The 20,312-nt window shown below is 38.5% G+C and overlaps 1 protein-coding gene across 1 annotated transcript; it reads right to left on the bottom strand.

Moving 5' to 3' along the window:
- Positions 1-1,340: 1,340 nt before the first annotated feature.
- Positions 1,341-18,591, bottom strand: LOC139728021 (uncharacterized). Its single transcript, XM_071638987.1, has 12 exons — positions 18,535-18,591; positions 17,935-17,993; positions 11,613-11,705; positions 9,923-9,987; positions 8,507-8,644; positions 7,517-7,658; positions 6,918-7,094; positions 6,196-6,291; positions 5,621-5,693; positions 4,739-4,880; positions 3,432-3,592; positions 1,341-1,608 (listed from the first exon to the last, which is right to left on the bottom strand). Exons 1-12 carry the CDS (start codon positions 18,589-18,591, stop codon positions 1,537-1,539), a joined length of 1,275 nt encoding a protein of 424 aa, XP_071495088.1. The 3' UTR covers positions 1,341-1,536.
- Positions 18,592-20,312: the final 1,721 nt, after the last annotated feature.

Raw genomic sequence — 20,312 nt, 5'->3', positions numbered from 1 at the left:
TGTTAATGCCAAAGGTTGTAAAAAATGTCCAAGAGAAATTGGAAGTGAAACAACAAGCACAGAAAAAGTACTTTGATAGAGGTACAAAACAGCTCCCACCACTCAAAGGAGAGAAAGTGAAGATGAGAATGCCAAACAAACTTTGGAAAGATTTAACAGTAGTAAAGAAAAGTACATTTCCTAGAAGCTATGTGGTAGAATGTGAAGGTAAACAATACCGTCGAAACAGAAGTGACGTGCGAACATTTGCTGGTCACAGTAAGTATAAACCACAGAGTATGAGGAACAATGCTTCATATGACAATTCATACTCTGCAATGCGATCTGGTTGAAGATATGGGTCAGATTAATGTATTTCAAATTGTCGCAATAATGATTGAACATGAAATTGACCTGGAACGAAATGACTATGATTTGGTTTTATTTTAATGTAAATACATGTAGAATACATAGTAGGTTTAAGTTTAAGATTGTTTAACTGTAAAAGAATAATGAAGTAATATCAGTTGTAATGATACGAATAGTGAACAGGTACATTAATGAAGAGTGATACTTATGATTACTTGTCAGTAACTTTATAATACTTTGGACAAGAAGTTACATGTAGTGAACAATACAAAAATTCCAAATAGTAACCCTTTCAGAATTTTGAGATATAATGTGAAAATTTAAAAAGTGAAAAAAAAAAATAGAAGTCAATAGCAATTGCAGTAAGTTGAAAACAGTAGTATTTTACACATGATACAATGCCATTCAGTTCATGAGAATTTAAGTAGTGTTGAGTTTAATAATGTCAATAGTTAAATACATACAACTGAGATATTGATTAATTATTTCTGCTTAAACATTTATGACAGTGTGTATTTTGAAAAGGTAACTCATTATATTGTTATCACTTTGTGTAAATCTAAATTGGCACTTAGAAAATGTTTTATATCATTTTGCAAAAATGAAACTTGAAAAGAAACAAGTTTGCTTTTCCAAAAAAGGGAGATGTAATATATGTGTAGCGCAGTCTGCAAACCCAGACCAGCATAGCCCCAGCAACAATGCACATCTCTAGGAGATGCCCAATCACAGTTTATCAGTGCCAAATTAGATGCAGTTGCTAGGCACCTATTATGTAACATGTACCCCTGTGAGGAACCAAGAGAACCCTCTCATGTAGGCTGCAACATAAGCAGTTAACTTCACTTGCACTCCAGAAGTTGAGGAATATAGAAGCACTGAACATATATCTGCTTGTGTCCACGTGTCTTGGTTGTATGGCTGTCTGAACCCACATATATATTATATAGAGACAATCTTAATAGGAACCAAGTCATTACCCTCCAAAAAAACATGCAAACCCACCTACATCAAACTCAATCGTAATGAACAGCCTCCAAGATGATATTAAAGTCTGATTCAGAAAAGGTGGCAGTCCTCAAACTGCTGGGGTCATCCCTGTCAATCACTCAGCCGCTCATTGCTTGGGATTCCGTCTGGGGCTGAACAGTCCCTGTCCGTGGTATATAGTCCTGCCTGGTGGGTTGTTCAGCCGACACCCGCTTCTCTGTAGTCTTGCACAACTTCAGCCAATGTGGAAAATGCCTCCTCAAAGTCAGGCTTCATAAGAGAACAGAGAAATACACATGTTGAATAGACTGGATTACATGTGTTTTCAAAGAGACATTTTCCCTCTATGGACTTGGCAACTGCATTTTCCATCCATCTGTACATACTTAATACTCAACATATTTCAATAATAGGAATGCACTTTGCATGCATCAGTTGTTGCTGTGTTGGGCCAGTCTTGGGCAAGCTCTCTAGCCGTCTGGAAAAGCCTCTGTTATAAAAGTATGCCTAAAATTTGTTGGTAAACTGGTCTACTTGGCTAACAATGATACAGAAAAAAAAAAAAGTGAATAGCATCATTGGATGTGACAGTTTTACTATGTGTGGGGTAGGGGAGAGTATGGAGAGGGGTTTGGAAAGTAATATGGTGTGGGTAGGAGAGGCTACTGAAAGACAGGCATAGAATGTAGATTGTGCTTAGACAGTGATATTATAATTGGTGTGTAAAGAACACAACAGTAATCTTTGGGAATTTGCAGCTGCCACATACTGTATACAAGCATGTTCTCGCCGTTCTCAAGGGAATGCAACTTCAATCTCTTGCCTACCACACTGTGGGTATGAGATGTTGATTCACTTTGTAGCTTGTAAGTAATACATCTATTTAATATCATATCATATACCGGATGTCCCCAAAAAAGCGGAATGGTAGATTTTCAGTATCTTGCATCCTAAATGTGATATATTTTGGACATCATTAGAAAGAGCATCTTCCGCAGAAGACAATGATACCAAAATCATTAAATTTGGTTCAGTGCTTTTTATTCTACGCCAATTTCTGTAAATGCAGTCATTTTCAAATTTCGCCGGATTTTTCGCGACTTATGAGATAATAATTTGAGTGCGACACGCGATCCACACGGTGAGTATTGCGTAAGCTCGGTGATCCGTGTCAACAAAAGATACAGCTTTCACATTGGGCGTGGGCCAGGAAAAAAAATAGTGTGTGTGTGTGTCTGTGCGCGCCAAATGTGAAAGCTGTATCTTTTGTTGACATGGATCAATGAGCTTACATAATTCATCGTATGGAACGCGTGTCCCACCCAGATTATTATCTCATAAGTTGCAAAACTCCAGCAAAATTTGAAAATGACTGCATTTACAGAAATTGGCGTAGAATAAAAAGCACTGAACCAAATTTAATGATTTTGGTATCATTGTCTTCTGCGGAAGATGCTCTTTCTAATGATGTCCAAAATATATCACTTTTAGGATGCAAGATACTGACAATCCACCGTTCCGCTTTTTTGGGGACATCCGGTATATGATATGATATTAAATAGATGTATTACTTACAAGCTACAAAGTGAATCAACATCTCATACCCACAGTGTGGTAGGCAAGAGATTGAAGTTGCATTCCCTTGAGAACGGTGAGAACATGCTTGTATACAGTATGTAGCAGTTGCAAATTCCCAAAGATTACTGTTGTGTTCTTTACACACCAATTATAATATCACTGTCTAAGCACAATCTACAGTATGCCTGTCTTTCAGTTGCCTCTCCTACCCACACCATATTACTTTCCAAACCCCTCTCCATACTCTCCCCCACCCCACACATAGTAAAACTGTCACATCCAATGATGCTATTCACATTTTTTTTTTTCTGTATCATGCTTGCCAAGAACATGCTTGCCGAAACGGCGGGATTGGGTAGGCCCTTTTCAGGGCCACTCACATACTCCAGAAAGAATACGTGGTGCACCGTGAAGCCTTCTACCACCCATTGCATAGTCACCCTAAAATAACTGTGTTATCAAGATTATTTCATTACCATAGCTGAAGAAGATAAAATTAAGGAGCAATAGATCACCTCTTCACAGTTGTAGCGATGATACCAGTGGAGAAATGCCTTGGCTTCGTACATGGCTCTCGCTCTGTCTGTTACTCTCTGCATGAAGTCTGTGATATGTGTCGTGTTCATACATGTTGTCATCGACGAGGAATCCTTACTCAAAATACCCTGTCTGTTGCCTAGACAACACAAAAACGTTATAACAGATGATGAATAGATGACATCCTTGGATTTAAAAGAAAAAAAAAACAATCACTGCTAAAAGAATTCTTGATTACGGCAATATTTTACATCACCACAAATGTATTGTGACAAGGGAAAATATGCTAATGTGCACTAAGACAGTAAAAAGTACCATTGTATGTTGCATACTGCTAAATCCAAGGCCTATTTTAAAATTCTCTCTCTCTTTTACACATTAATGGTCACACAGTGTAGTAATACAAACAGCTGACTACTGATGGAAGACAGTTTTATAATGCATTGGAGGTATTGGTATAATGTATCATGCTATGAAAGAGGAAAAACCAGTCCAAGTATATACTAGTCTGATAAGAAAGAGAAAAATATTATGAGTTTGACGGTAAAAATTTGATAAAAATTGGGTGAAAAATAAGAAGTTATGGCATTTTGAAAATTCGCTCATTTTTCAGGCAACTGTTCCTGAACGGACAATACGAATATGCAAATGGAAACGTGAGTATGTCATACCCTCACAACTTGCCATGTGTTTGTGCATAAATTTTGACATTTCCTGTTTTTCATTCAAACGCAATAATGCCCAAGGCTCAAATCCTGGTATATCCAACTGCTCACTATTTTGAAGTTATTCAATCAGGAATAACATCATGTTTCATATTTTAATGACAGAGACATTGAATTTTCGTCATTTTTGGTACAGGATCAATGGAAAATTGTGAGGTTATGACATGGTTGACCCATTCATTTGCATATTCATATCCACTGTACAAGAACTGTTTTGCAGAAATTAGCAAAACTTCAAAATGTCATAACTTCCTCATTTTTCACCCAATACCAATCCAATTTTTACTGTTGAACTTGCAAGATTTTACTCTTCTTTATTAGACTAACTTGTATTTGGACTGGATTTCCCCTTTAAAATTACAATACAATGCATTGAGACTGATATGTTTCCATACAGACACAGAAAAAGAGATGAGAGACAGATGCATACATATATCAATGACTGGCAGAATCGCTTCGAAACATACTAAAATAAGCCAAAGACATTAAGATTGTGATATGTTCATGTCCTGCAGTCTGCATGAAGTACTAAACCTTCCACAGCACTCCCAGTAGCTCACCTATCCAGAAATCAATGGGGAATGGATTCCACTTGACATAATTGAAGGCCCCTCTCAGCTTCTTCTCCACAACTTGAAGGCTGCCAGCGAAAGAGTTGGATGTGTCTCCACGCACAGCAACCAGTGAAGAGAGGGCTGACAACTGGAGTCCGAATCAACAGTAATGTCAAGGCAAAATTAATAGCAGCACAAAGGAAAACATCTGTATGCACACAGGTGAAACGGTTTAGTCTACGATGCCCAAGCTTTCTTTTCAACTGAAATAGTTGCTCACTGTATGTAATGAAAAATATAATTTATGCATTGCACACTTACTATGCATGCATTGCATCTAAAGATATATTTGTTAGCTTTCGGATTGCCTCATTGAGAATAAATCATGCATCCAGCCATTATATCTGTGTGCTTCAGCCTTCAGTGAGTTTGGATGGAATGAAGCTGATACTGAAGTCACTTTCTGAGAGTAAAAACTGTATAAAGATCATCAGTCTCATAATAAGAATTCTGTCATCATAATCTTTACTTACTGGTACTACAACAGTTGGTCATCTCCTGCATATCAAATAGAAAATGCATAAATAAATAAAGGTGTAGGATTTTGTGAAAACACTAGTTTCTTATTCAACTTTTTTATACCTTTTCACATATGGGCTTACATTCACATTAATTTGTGAATAACCCAAACCTAGAATTAAAGAAGACTTCTCATTAAGAATAGAATCAAACAAAAAATGAAAGATTAATTGCATTCTCTCTATACTTAATTCATTATGTCTGACCATGTGTGGGAATCTTGTCCTAACAAAAAAAAAAAAATGATTATTCAGTAAACTTGTGCATATGAAACCTAAAATATCTGCAAAAGGCTCTTTAAAAGGATACAGGCTTTCCGTCAGCATTGTAACGAGCTGTATTCTGGATCAGGTTGGAGGCCATGGATTCCCATGTGGATTTGCTGGATGAGAATATACAAAGAGGGAAAAAAATTAATCTAATGCACAACTATAAAACAACTTGTATAGACATTATACAAAAGTAATGTACATCCAAGTACCAAAATATGGCAAGAATACTTTTTTTTCTCTGATTTATAGCCTATCTATATGAAGAATTTCTATTTGAGACATCAATACTCAATATAAGAATACTTGAGACATGAATACTCACAATAAAAATACTCTCCACATTACGTTAAACTGATCTAGATTACCAATCCTAGTTAAACATTACATCAAAGGGTTCCTGATCAAAGGATACTGTATTCCTGATATTGTCATGTGTACATGCAACATCATTACATCTTTGGGTTTGTTTTTCACTTGTTTAATCAATTCTTACTTAATAAAAAGAAGAACATGAACACATGTCACAACTATCACATGTTAGGGAAAAAAATTATTTCTAATCACGATTCGTTTGTGAATTGCCCTTGAGCAATCCAAACAGGGCTAACCTACCTCTTTGTTATGTGGTTGACATGAAGGAACTTATACACAGGCATAGGTGCAACAGATCTCAGTAGCTCCCATGCCTCGGTCCCACACGAAATACCACTGGAAAAAATATCACACTGAAATTGTAAAATTTTCACGATGAAATGTTTGCTAAATTCACAAGGTCCTGACTTGAAAATATTGAATAATGTACTATTGAATAATGTACATGATCAGAAATTGACAGAAGTGGCAAAAAAAAAAGAGAGAGAGAGAGAGAAACCTACATTGCATTGCACATCAGACAGTTGTCTAAGCAAAAAAACATCAACATCGCTAGCCAATACACCTCTGCTTCTACACCATGATTATTGGAGTCGTTGTGTATTGTGCTGCTGATTACAACCATATTTTGTCCAAAATTTGATAAATCAGCTTTCCTGAAATACTGCATAGATACATGTTGTACCTTGATTCAATCATGCAATGTCTAATTGTAAAAACTTTTGAATTCAAATAAGACTCTTAGAATTTAAGCACTACACATATGCATGGACCTTGTACTTTCAATATTTGCTACTGGACAGCTACCAATTGATGAACTGTCAAACTGCTCTCAACAGACTGGAGTGTGGCAATTCATTCATTCAAGCGTATGGCACAGTGTGCCTGGCTGATACCATTTACTGACTATACATAGAATCCTATACACATCTTCAAACACTGCTGGCAGAAAGACTCTATACCTGGTTGTCATGTTACTGGAGATGGGACACAAAAGCCCTGCCAGTGAGTTTGAGATGTATCCATTCATCATCTGGATGTTGACATTGGCTGCATCACGGGTTGCCTTGGTGACGTTCATGCCCTGCAACTGATGCAAGACTTCATCGTTGTGGAACAGAATGACACCATCTGCAAACCTGAAAGAAAGACAGTTTGTCTTACGACATGACTGCACATATCATATAGTCAGAAAAATTATCTTCTGTCCCCGGTAAGTTACAAAAATCAATGAAATTTTGTAGAGTCTGCTTACTGAACATACCAATGTTTTTTTCCTCACAGAAAGATTTAAAATTTGTATCTTGCTACAGTGTATAGAGTTCAGCCAGAGAGGAAGCACCTGCACAGTAAAAACTGCCACCAAATATCATTCAAATTCTAGTCAATTGCTTCCAGTAATACATACAATGCAGCAAGCTGCATACAGAATAAACAACTGCAAAGATGAAAGCTACAGTTGATATACTGGTAAATGCAGTATGTTGATTTTCTGTATTGACTGCTACAGGAAAACATGAAAATCTACGACATGTGTCGGACGAGTGACAATTTGACTTACTTCTGCATCCAGGAAAGGCACATGAGGTTGTTGTAATGCTGTAAGGGGCTCTCCCCGTGGCTGTGTGGGGCTACTGAAATGTCGAGGAGGTATGCCATTGGGTAGGCATCTCGAATCCCCTCACACAGCCGGGAACCAAAACCTGGGAAGCAGAAGAAACATTCAAAATTAAGCAATGCTCTCATTCAATAGAATACACCCATCATAGCAAACCATAACTCGACACATCACACCTTGTACATTTCTTTGCTTTGAATTTTTCCCCATATCATCTCTTCAACCCATTTAGCACGAGTTCCGAGTATACTCCGGCAGGTGTCTATGTGAAATGTGTGTTGCAGCAAAATTAAACTGCCCTCAATGGGTTAATATGTACCTATCTAACTTTTAAAATAAACCTTTTTTAGCTCTTATCCTCACATAATGACACACGAGCACAGGACATGAAGATTTGAAACCTCCCCAAACAAAAAAGAAACTGCACTTTGATATTTCACATGCAGCATCTTATACATTAATTTCAGCTCCATTTTTTTCTCTTTTACTTCTTTATGTATCATTGTCACGTGACAGCACAGGTTAAACATACACTTTTTTTGTATAAGCTACATGTAAGCACAAAGTGCTAACCTCATCCTGTGCATCCTTCTTGAGGTAGGCAAATCCCCACCATCATCAATTCCATCCTTTTGTACTGCTACATTGATTACTGTAAACCATCAATATTTTTGCATGATTAATTTTTCACGCTGAGTGGTCAAAAACTATTCGCAGGTTGTTAAATTCGCACTGTGCAATTGTCAACCCATTCACAATGTGCAGGCAAAATTGTGAATATATTTTCGCGGGTTTTTAGAATTTGCACTAGCCAAAAGTAGCGCGATATATGAGAAAATAGATGTACAGCGAAAATTTCTGCATTTACAGTATCATCATTTTCTGTGGAACCTCTTCGCAATCTCCACAAATCACATTACAACGACTGCTAACCTGAACCCGTTCCACCACTCAAACTGTGCATAATGACGGATCCACAGAAGCAGTCACATCGTTCTATCTCTCTCCTCATAGTCTCCAATGTCTGCTCCACAAGGGCTGTGCTGGGATTTCTGGCTGTACCATGGTAACCTACACACAACAAACACATCCAAGTACATGTCATTTGATTTATTTCATTTTTTTCTCGACAAGATTGGACCCTGTCCCTCGGATAGGACATAAAATGGAGGTCCTGTGTATGAGAGAGTAACAACTCATGCACGTAAAAGATCCCCCTTCATTCATTCATCGCAAAGAGCAGGGTGTTTAACCTGGTGAAGTGGTCCCACCTCACATCCAACTGGACCCCATGGAAGACCAGCTTAACGTAGCTGAATATGGGCTATCCAGCCATCTTCTCAGATGGAAGTGAACAAACAAACAAACAAAAAAAACAAACCCAATGTCACCAAGTGACAGTTATCATTGATTGTGAGATCAATGATAACTCTGATCCACTTATAATCCATTCAACTAAAAGTTCTGGTTTTAAAAAGAGACTTAGAACTGATTTGAAGTTATAATTGACTTATCAACTTATGACTGATTTGGGAGAGGTATCATTGATTTCTGGGACTTTAATCAATTTGATAAAACGGGACCCTGATGAGTCCTTGTGGCTTGGTGGATAAAACAGAGATCCTCAATCTTGAGGCCTCTGGTTCAAGTCCACCAGCAGAAGTGGTAGTGTATAAAAGTCAAGCTATATCATTCCCATGAGGTTAATTCTTCCTAAGCTTAGCAGCCCCTTGAGTTTTACAGGGAAAGTATGTTGCCCAGATGTAAGAAATATTATTCCAAGAGTTCAGTTCCCTAACTTTCAGATTACTGCACTAACAATTAATAGCAAAATATCTAGGTTTTATCTAGACTTTCGTGGTATTTTGCTAATGATGAAATCTGATATCAAAGCATATCTGTCAAATTTTGCACAAGAAATAATATCGATACTGAAATAACATATTATTATGATGGGAACTATGCCTTTAGAAAGCACTATCAAATTGCCTCAAGGCAATATAGTTAGGCATGATGGACTGACAGAAAGAGAAGCCCAAACCCCTGACCTCATTCATGTACACCTCAGCATAGAGGCATACCATGTAACTGATATAATTACAGATCTATGGAAAAGAGAGAGGGAGAGACAGACAGAAAGAAAAAAAAATCACAGTAAAAAGGGATCACTTCATTAGTACCTTCCATTAAACTAATAGATAAATACATATATAAATGAATTAATAAATTGATATATGAATAAATTAATACTGGCTTGATGTCTTAATGGAATGAGCCAAGCATGCAAGTGAGTTTGTACCTCATAATCAAATCGGTGAAATCTACCAGGATGAAGGGATTGTGACTTACCCATTGCCCAGTTCATTCCTCTTCCCTGCTTGCTCAAGACTACATTGGTATCTCTGACAGGTAATCTGGGCACAATGGGGAATATGAAAATTATGAGGTTTTGTTCAGGTTGTGTAATCACCTTCCTTTACTTCACAGTGAATTCTTATTCATGAGGTAATTTCTAGAAATGTTTGTTATGACCTGGTAGAATAATAATGATAATAATAATAATGACAATAATAATAATAATAATAATAATAATAATAATAATAATAATAATAATAATAATAATAACAACAACAACAAAGGATTATAGTTCACATTGCACTCATCTCAAAACACTATTTTTCTAAGCTGGTAACCTAAGCCCTAAAAACTGAACATGCATCATGGTAATCTCTGGATATTCTTATTCTCTCAAGTAAACTTGAAACTAAAATGCCAAATAGTAGTCATGGTAATGTTCGTATGTATACTCAAGATGAGATGCTCTAATTAATAACATGTGATCATATTATGATAATCAAAAACAAAATCCAATGAAATATATACTGAAATTTTCAGCATGTCTCTGTTCATTCAATGAGGATGCAAAAACAACCATGAATTCTTATTTGCTAACCTACTGGAGACAGGTAGGATTTTGATATAATCCATCATGCTCAAGAAACCACATAATTGTGGTTTGGCACTTTATCTTTTTAATATAATTTTTACTCTTCACTGCTAATGTTATCACATATTGTAAGAGAAAAAAAAATAATTTGAATTGTATGTTGTTTTCATATGATCATTTGTTAAGTTGCAAAATTAAAAAAAAATAGCATAAATTGCTACAGCTAAAAGTTATTCTCAAATTTGCAACATATTAAGATGATCAAAGTTCCCATTTTCTTTTTGTGCAATATCTAAACAGTTCCATCCAGTCTTTCTTGATATTAATCAGACATGCATTGAAATTCACGTGCAAAAAATTAAAGAACAAGATTAGTCACAATTTTGACCAAAATATCCCCATGGACATGATGGTTTAACATTCTCCATGACAACCCCTCCCCCCTCCCCATTTAATTAACACTTTTTGTGCGATGCCAAGACCTTTGGACAGTGTGTTAAAGGGGCATTCCAGACGATTTTCATAATTTCACATCATGTAATACATAAATCGACACCTACAGGTATAGATTCATGGAATTTATGGTTTTCCTTGAGCAGAAAAACCAATAAACTGAAATCTTCAACAAATTACACTGAACAGTGTTAATGACATCAGAGCCTCACATATTTCAGAAATGTAGCAGTGTAATTCCATTACAATACCACCTGCTAAACAAGTTTGACTGTGAAGAATCTATGCATGCCTTATCATTTTGTTCTGCTTCCTTGAGCCCCAACTCATGCATTATTATGGCGAGGCTGCCATGTCATCCTTGCTCATTACAATTCGTTATACATTTTGAAAATATTCTCATTCCTCATCCAAATCACTATCAATTCTGAAACTCCTCACTCAGTTTAACTAATTTATAGTTGTTCAAATGTATAAGTCTGAAAATCATCTGGAGGTCCCCTTTAAACTTGTGTGTGTGTGTGTGTGTGTGTGTGTGTGTGTGTGTGTGTGTTGAACAGCACTCCTCAAAGCACACAAAGGATCAAGTAAAGGAGTAGCTCTGTGCAGGTTGACATCATGATCATTCCATTCACTCACATTTTGCTGTTTCTCACAAGGGATGTAATAACCTTCTTCTCGGTGTCCACATGGATGGATGGGAGCTTGTTGTCTCTCCTCCATAATGTTCTCCTGAAAATAAAACACAAACATACTCCACCTGATGGTCTGATGTAATCACACTTTGAGCTATGAACCTTTTTACATGCTTGAATGTAAACAACAACAACAACAACAAAACAGCCCTTTCAGATCGTTATAAAATAATCTCTCTTGTAATGGTGTTTGAAATCTTGATTTGAGTTTTGGAGGTATAAGCTTCTTTTGCCCGACAATCATACTCACAAAGCATGTGATACAGCGCAGTGAAAGCAGATCAAATAATGCTTTGCACAGTCTGTGGGCCGAAGTAACTGTAGTGTTAAGCTTACAATGTACATGTAAGCTCTGTGTCCTTTGAAATCATGTTTTGGAGGTTAAGCCTGGGAGGCTTGAAGTGCAAACAATGAATTGAGCAAATCAAGATTTGAAATCACCTCGTGACCTTTATTTGCAGATTGAGATTCTCAAATTGTGATGACAATAAATTGCCTTCAGGCACACAAAATATGGTAAGATTGGTGTCTTGGTCACAATCACTATTGTTCTAAAAGAGAATATAATTGTGATTACCAGAGATATTTTTCTACTGTCTGAAAGGGGGGTCAAGTCAATTGAGATATAACTCTATTATAACTTACTCATGATCAAAGTGCTGAATGACCACAAATAAAATACTGGGAGGCAGTCAGACCGCAGCACGTATGCTAATGAGCCGATCCGGCAAGATTTATTCAGCACTCTATTATAACTTACTCATGATCAAATTGCTGAATGACCACAAATAAAATACTGGGAGGCAGTCAGACCGCAGCACGTATGCTAATGAGCCGATCCGGCAAGATTTATTCAGCACTCTCGTTGACGATCTTTGCGTTCGAAAGGTGTCTCGTCGTACGAGATTTTGCGAGAGTTTGACAGGGCTATGGTTTTCACAGTGTAGCGACTTGTGCATACATTTGTCATGGCTACAAGTCACGGTAAATTGTTCTGCAGACTTTGATCTTTATTTTGATACTAAATTTGCGTATAATATCGGATCTTATCATGACGATATAATCAGTTGAATTTGCGTAAATTTAACCTGCTTTTCACGGAAGATTTTGTCGTCTAAAGTTCGTTTTTGGTTCCTGACCGGTTTAAGAAACTGTTGTTTCTGATTTTGGCTTTTTTGTAGAAAGGAAACTTAGATACTCATCACATATTGGAGTCAAGGAGATGCAAACATGATTTATACTAGTTTTTCTGTTTTGAAATGTCTGTAAAATTCACTCCTTAGCCGGAAGTATGCTCCACACAAAGTGTACAGTGGCGCGAAAGAGCTCTCTCATTGGACAGCGCTTGCATCCAGCACTTGAACTTGGCTTGAACTACACGCGTGCCAAGAACTGCAAGTGGCATCTAACCGTTATGTAGCAGCGTAATGACGTAATGCAAGTGCTGAATGCAAGCGCTGTCCAATGAGAGAGCTTACTCTTGAGATTGCACGGTTTCAAGCTGATCAGCACTGACATCGATGTATATTTTACTGGTTCCTGACCGGTTTAAGCAACAAATTGTCAAGATATTTACATCGATAGAAAGATTAAGAGATAGACTACCAAATAATGCATTTTCATTGAGATGCAAAGTAAATTTGGTATTCTTTTGATGTCTTGAACGTGTACTGCACGAATTACTTTTTTCATCATTTTTCAAGCTCAAATTACCAGGGGCGTCACCAGCTTTTTTTTAAGGGGGGTGCGTTTTGACCCTAATGTAACGAAATTTTTTTTTTGGACAGACATTTGGAATATAGGAAGCTCTCAATCCCCAGACTTTTACTGTTGTTGAGGGAAACCAAGCGGGGAAAGGGCACCGGCGTAGCTAGGATTTCATCTTGGGGGGGGGGGGGGGGGGGTGTGTTAGTATGCGAGGGAGCGAGCAGGGGGGGGGGGAGAGGGTGTGGAAGTGCCTGTTGTCCCCCCCCCCCTCCCACGGTGAGAAACTTTTTGCATTTTGATGTTGTAAATGGTGCAATTTGATGCAGGCTTTCTGCGTGTTTTTATCGACTTGAAACAGTCCCACTTGTTTAAGGTAGCAGTACATTTTGATGGAATTTGTTGTTGAACAATGTACCTATAAACTACATTGTATATCATTTCAATAAACTTCTTGTATTGATTCTTACACGGATGTCATGAACGCGACCGAGCCCGAGCAAGCGGAGAGAGCGAGGGAGGATTTGATGCATGTTTTACTTGTTTTATCGACTTGAAACAGTCCCACTTGTTTAAAGTAAAGCAGTATATTTTGATGTAGATTATTATCGAACAATTTGCCTATAAAATAGTATCATCCAAATAAACTTCCTGTTTTAATATTTACACTGAATATCATGAACGCGACCAAGCAAGAGCGAGAGGAGTGAGCGAGGGAGAGGATGTGGGAGGGGAGTGTCCCCCTCCCACGGTGAGCACTTTTTGCATTTTTATGTTGTAAATGGTGCAATTTGATGAAGGTTTTTTGCGTGTTTTATCGACTTGAAACAGTCCTACTTGTTTAAGGTATCAGTACATTTAGAAGTAAATTGTTATTGAACAATTTGCCTATAAATGGTATAATTCAAATAAACTTCTAGTAATAATTCTTACACTGATGTCATGAACGCAACCGAGCCCGAACAAGCGGAACGAGCAAGGGGGGAGGTTGTGGGAGGGGGTTGTCCCCCTATAAATGGATTATGGAATGACGGTGTGAAACGACAAATTACTGGCAGCAATATCGGGAGAATGGCTTAACGATTACATGCGAGCGAGCTTTAAAATCTTGACATTTTACATTCCGAAAACTGCCGTTTGTAGCCATATTTTTTTGCTTTGGAAATCAAGGGGGGCGCACCGGGCACAACTGCTGGCAATTACTGGCAGCAACATCAGGTGAATGGCATAACGATTAAATGCAAGTAAGCGAAGAGAGCGAGCTTGAAAATTTTGACATTTTACGGTAAAAAAACTACCATTTAGAGCTATATTTTTTCACTTTGGAAATAAAGGGGGAGGGCACACCGGGCGCAACTGCCGGCAATTACTGGCAGCAACATCAGGAGAAAGGCATAACAATTAAATGCGAGCGAGCTTGAATATTTTGATATTTTACGGTAAAAAAAAAAACCTGCCGTTTTTTGTTATATTTTTTCCCTTTGGAATTTAAGGGGGCGCATCGGGCGCAACTCCTAGCAATTACTAGCAGCAATATCAGGAGAGCATAACGATTACATGCGAGCGAGCGGAGTGAGCGAGCTTGAAAATTTTACATTTAACAGTCCAAAAGCTGCCGTTCTTAGCCATATTTTTTCGCTTTGGAAATAAAGGGGGGGGGGGGGAGGAGCGCATGCCACCGGGCGGAACTGCTGGTAATTACTGGCAGCAACATCAGGTGAATTGCATAACGATTCAATGCGAGCGAGCGAAGAGAGCGAGCTTGAAAATTTTGACATTCTACAATAGAAAAACTGCCGTTTGTAGCAATATTTTTTCGCTTTGGAAATTAAGGGGGGGCGCACCGGGCGCAACTGCAGACAATTACTGGCAGTAAAATCAGGGGAATTGCATAAAGATTAAATGCGAGCGAGCTTGAAAAATTTGACATTTTACAGTCCAAAAACTGCCGTTTGAAGCTATACCTTTTTTGCTTTCGAAATTAAGGGGGGCGCACCGGGCGCAACTGCTGGCAATTACTGGCAGCAATATCAGGAGAATTTAAATGCGAGTCCCCAAACTGCCGTTTGTAGCTATATCTTTTTGCAGTAACGGGGTGGGGGCGCACCGGGTGGAACTGCCGGCAATTACTGGCAGCAACTTCAGGAGAATGGCATTACGACTAAATGCCAGCGAGCGGAGCGAGCGAGCTTGAAAATTTTGACATTTTACAGTCCAAAAACTGCCGTTTGTAGCTATACTTTTTCGCTTTGGAAATTAAGAGGGGGCGGGGGGGGGGGGGGGGGGGAACGCCCTGTGCGCCCCTCCCCCTGGATCCGCCACTGGTAGTCAAGGGTGTCGGTTTATGTTCATGACTGGGGGAGGTATGACCAGCGAGGTGGCGTCGAAGTGACCAAGCATGGGAAGGGTGTCCAAAATCTATCTAAATAGTAAACACTGTATAGAATACACTTGTACTAGTAGATATGTATAAAATCAGTGCTGCCAGAACCAGGGGAGCGAAGTGTTTTTGCCCACGATTTTTTTTTCTTTTTTTGTCCCCGATGCAAAATGTCAAAAAAAAATAAATAGATAAAAAATAATTATCATTTCCGGTCCGGCGTTGAGGTCGCTCGCAGACTGAAGTTTTTTTTTTTTTTTTTTTTTTTTTTTAGGGCCTGAAGGGAGGTGCGTTCGCACCCAACGCATCCCCCCTGGTGACGCCCATGATTACGCTATGATATTTTTCATTTACAATAATTTGGGTAACACGTGACAATAGTTTACATATTTTCCTTGAATTTGATACCAAATTTGTGAAAATAAGGTGTATTTTTGTTGCCAAAAGCCAAAGGACAAAATCCCCTTACTCAGCTCATTAGTATGCAAGCCTCGAGCGGGCTTGCGTACGAGTTGAATAAATACAAGCGAATTATCTGGTGCTGCGGTCTGACTGGAGGGGTGCATTCTCCTTTATGTGGTTTGCCCTGGTCTCAAGTCATGCAAACAAGCCGACTGGCTGACGTACACATTCTATTTACACTAGTCCAGGGCAGGTCCATACCATGGTCAGCTTGACTTTTTAGGGTGTGTACAGTTCTGGTCGAGGTGAGGGTTTAGCATTTAACGTTTTGAGAGAAATTCAGAAACCACTCTATGGGATGTCACAGAGCATGCTATTCTAAGGGGTATCAAAAGTTTATTTGATGAAAATGGGTTTTGAAATGGCTGAGATATCCAAAAACAAGGTGAAACAAGGAGATCCTAATAAAAAGCGTGGCCTGTCACCTTTATTATTACTATCACTTTTTTGGATATCTCAGCCATTTCAAAACCGATTTTCATCAAATAAACGTTGAATCCTTCTTAAAATAACATGCTCTTTCAGAAAAAAATTTTCATAAGAGGTTTCTCATTATCTCAATTAGGAATGTTCAAAACATGAATCCCCACCTCAACCAGTACTGTACAGTCTCTTTGAATAATGGAGTGAACTCAAGACATATAGAATGGCTAAAGTGTTACTGACATTTGGGCATAGATGATAAGGAAAGTGTGACATTTCAAAGCTATACCTTTTTTTTTCACAAGAAAGTGATAATGGTCTCAATACATGCACATGAAATAATTTATCAACACTGAACACTCCGTTTGCTTTGTGTACACACACAAAAAAATAAAAAACAAACAATCTTACTTATTTATGTTTTGTTGAGTAAAATAACTATAACACTTCCCTACCTCCCCCCTGCCCTCCCCCCCCCCCCCCACAAAAAAAAGTGTTGTTGCTAGGTTATCACAGCACTAAAAGACAAAAACTGATGCCAAGTTGATGGTTGCATTAACAACTAGAAAAGTACTCTGAGAGTGCAGACCTCCACAAAGCAGCTACTTTCTGTGCACTGATGATCTTGCTCTTCCATAGAGATCAGTGATTTACACCCATGGCCATACCTATATGCATGCTGAAAAATCATCCGATTTCCCAGAAGCCTTTGTTACGTCATAAACTCTCAGATGCGCGGCGCGCCTCGCTCAAGCAGAAACTAGAGCACGCACTTTAGTGCGCATATGAAAACCTCAAAAATGCGCAGCTTGAACTCCCAAGTTCATTGACCCTACCTGCCAAAATATAGAAAATCCTTTAAAAAATCCATAAAAATTTCCGGATCACTACCAAAATTTAATCATCTGTTTCTTGTGTCATTCTAAACCTTCCCTGAAAGTTTCATCCAAGTCTGTGCACAACTTTTTGAGTTATTTTGCACACGAACAAACTATAAACAAACCAACGGTAGGCCTAATGAAACCATAACCTTCCTTGGCGGAGGTAATGAAACATGTAGCACTGTTTGTCTACCAATTCTAAAAAGCTGGCATTATCCTGAAATAGGTCCCCACTCGATCCCCATGATCGCCATTCATTTTGTCCTATAGCCGGTGACTGCTATTCACCTCCATAGTACGTATATACTTTGCACATCGAATAGTGAAGATGCACACGCAGAACAAGAGGGGACCGATATCACGATTTAGCCAAGAACTTATGCACTAGTCTATTACCAGCACAACTGATGACTTACTTAGCTTCTTCATCTCTCAAAACTGTCTGCCAGAACTGCTGACCGAGTTGGTTCCCACACTGACCAATGTGAAGAAAGACAGTAGACATCATACAAAGATTGACCTCACTTTCTGACCTGTGTAAAAAAAAGCAGTAATACATGAATATGAACACATTAGTTCATTACATATTAAATTGCACAATTGTTCATTGTTCAATAATATATTTTTAAAAAAAGAAAAAACATATACAGTGTATTTGCTGTTGTTGTTATTAATACTGATTTGCATATTAAATTTACATTTTGTTGCAGCGTAAACGGGCCCTCGCCTCGGTCAACATTGCAAATCCTGCATCAACTTCATCCCATCAGTAGCATGGGCACATGGCTGGATGGCATCCGCAGTTCCATTAACCCTGGGACGCTGCGGTTACAGAACTTTCCATCAACGAGGTCTAGACTACATACAATTAATAATCAATTAACTTAGATTCTTAATTAAACTACAATTAAATTTAACCATCTTATCTGGCATTTTGATTTATACATACAGGCAAAATACATATAACTTTAGACATGTGCCATTGTGTGAACTGCACCTGATTACAATAACGATACTAGGTTGGTGCCCGGCCCCTTGTAGTTGTAGTACCCTCTGCGGTCTAGTAAATTCATGTTACAGTCAATTATGCCGTATCGAGTTCCATTCTGTCCGATATGGGACTACCTGCTGTACGGGCGAGCGCCGGCGACGCGACGGAGTGTACCGGTACTGCATGCCAAAAAGAGAATTATACTGTGGAAGGAAGCCCCACTGCCCACCGCCGTGCTGTACCTACCGATGAACGCCACACGGTGGGGCTGAATTCACGAGTATAAGTAGGCGAGCAGCCGTATGCCAAAAGAGAATCTTTGCCGAATCTTTCTACCACTCGAAGAAAATAAATATTTGAGCAATACAGAAAAAGGGGATATGATAGTTAATCCTGTAGCAAAATCACCACAATCGTCAACAATGCTCAGCCAATGGCAATGCTCAACATGATAAAGAAATCAATGGCAACGGATAATTACCCATCTAACGTACAGTACACGTAAGTTGTATTTTGCTAACGACGCGACGCGACGGTGTCCCTCTTGCTCAAGTGCTTCCTCACCTTTTAGTCAGGTCGCTTAGTGAAAACCGTTACACGGCGGATAAAAGCATCAAATTTGGCATACGGATTCCTCTTGGACTATTAAACAATATTAGAGTAGGAGCCCTCTGGAATTTTTCGATTTTTGGGGTGAAAATGCTGAATTTTGATATTTCTTTATAATGTTATGATAGTAATATACTGTACTGCGTAAGTTTTAGTGAAATTACCATTACACGACGGATAAAAGCATCACATTTTTTTTTCACACGGATTCCTTCAGGACTATTAAACAATATTAGAGTAGGAGCCCTCCGGGATTTTTTTTAGAAAAACACTAAAAATATCAAATTTCATAATGGCCGACACTTAATTGGCAAAACCCTCACTTTTCATGTCATATGGGTGATACGATGACAATATATTACATTTGTTTTTTGTTATTTTGGTTTGCTTTAGAACCTTGGCTTGAACATTACGTTAGGAGCATCATATTCTTGCGTAGTCTCTGAACTACTTTGGGAGAGATATGGGGGAAAAGGGGCGGGACCCCCCCCCCCCCCCCCGATCTTCCTTAAAAAAAAAAAAGGTGGTTCGCTTGTTCTTTTGCGTGTTTTTTTTTTCTCGTTTTGCTCCATACATGGGGGATACAAACATAAAATTTGGCGCACGGATTCCTTGATGACTAGGAAACAATATTAGACTAACCACACACACACATACACACACACACACACACACACACACACACACACACACACACAAACAAGATCAAATTTCAAAATGGCCGACACTTATGGCAAACCCCTCACTTTTTATGTGATATTACTTATAGAATGGTTGATACGATGACAATATCGGTTATTTTTGGTTTGGCCTAAAACCTGAATTTGGACATTGCGGTATGAGCATTGTTCATATTTTTGCGTAATGTATCACAAGTCTCTGAATGTCTGGGGAGGGGCAGGGCAAAGGGGGGCGGCCCTCAACTTAAAGGCCCGAATTCACGAAGGTGGTCTAAATTTAAACCATGGTTTAAGTTTAAACCACCTTCGTGAATTCGGGCCATTGAGTGGTGGTTCGCTTGTTCTGTTGCGTACTTTTTTCTCCGTCTTGCTTTAACACGGCGGAAACTAAAAGCATCAACTTTGGCGCACGGATTCCTCATTAGAGTCCTGCAATCTTTAAAGAAAACACACACACACACACACACACACATACACACACACGAAATCAAATTTCAAAATGAATCAATTCACA

The sequence above is a fragment of the Diadema antillarum genome, unplaced genomic scaffold (assembly GCF_040938485.1).
Source record: "Diadema antillarum isolate AM-2024a unplaced genomic scaffold, OU_Dant_1.0 seq00000161_RagTag, whole genome shotgun sequence".
NCBI lineage: Eukaryota > Metazoa > Echinodermata > Echinoidea > Diadematoida > Diadematidae > Diadema > Diadema antillarum.
Note: the sequence above shows the minus strand (reverse complement) of the source record. Positions and strands in the feature narration are given on the sequence as shown.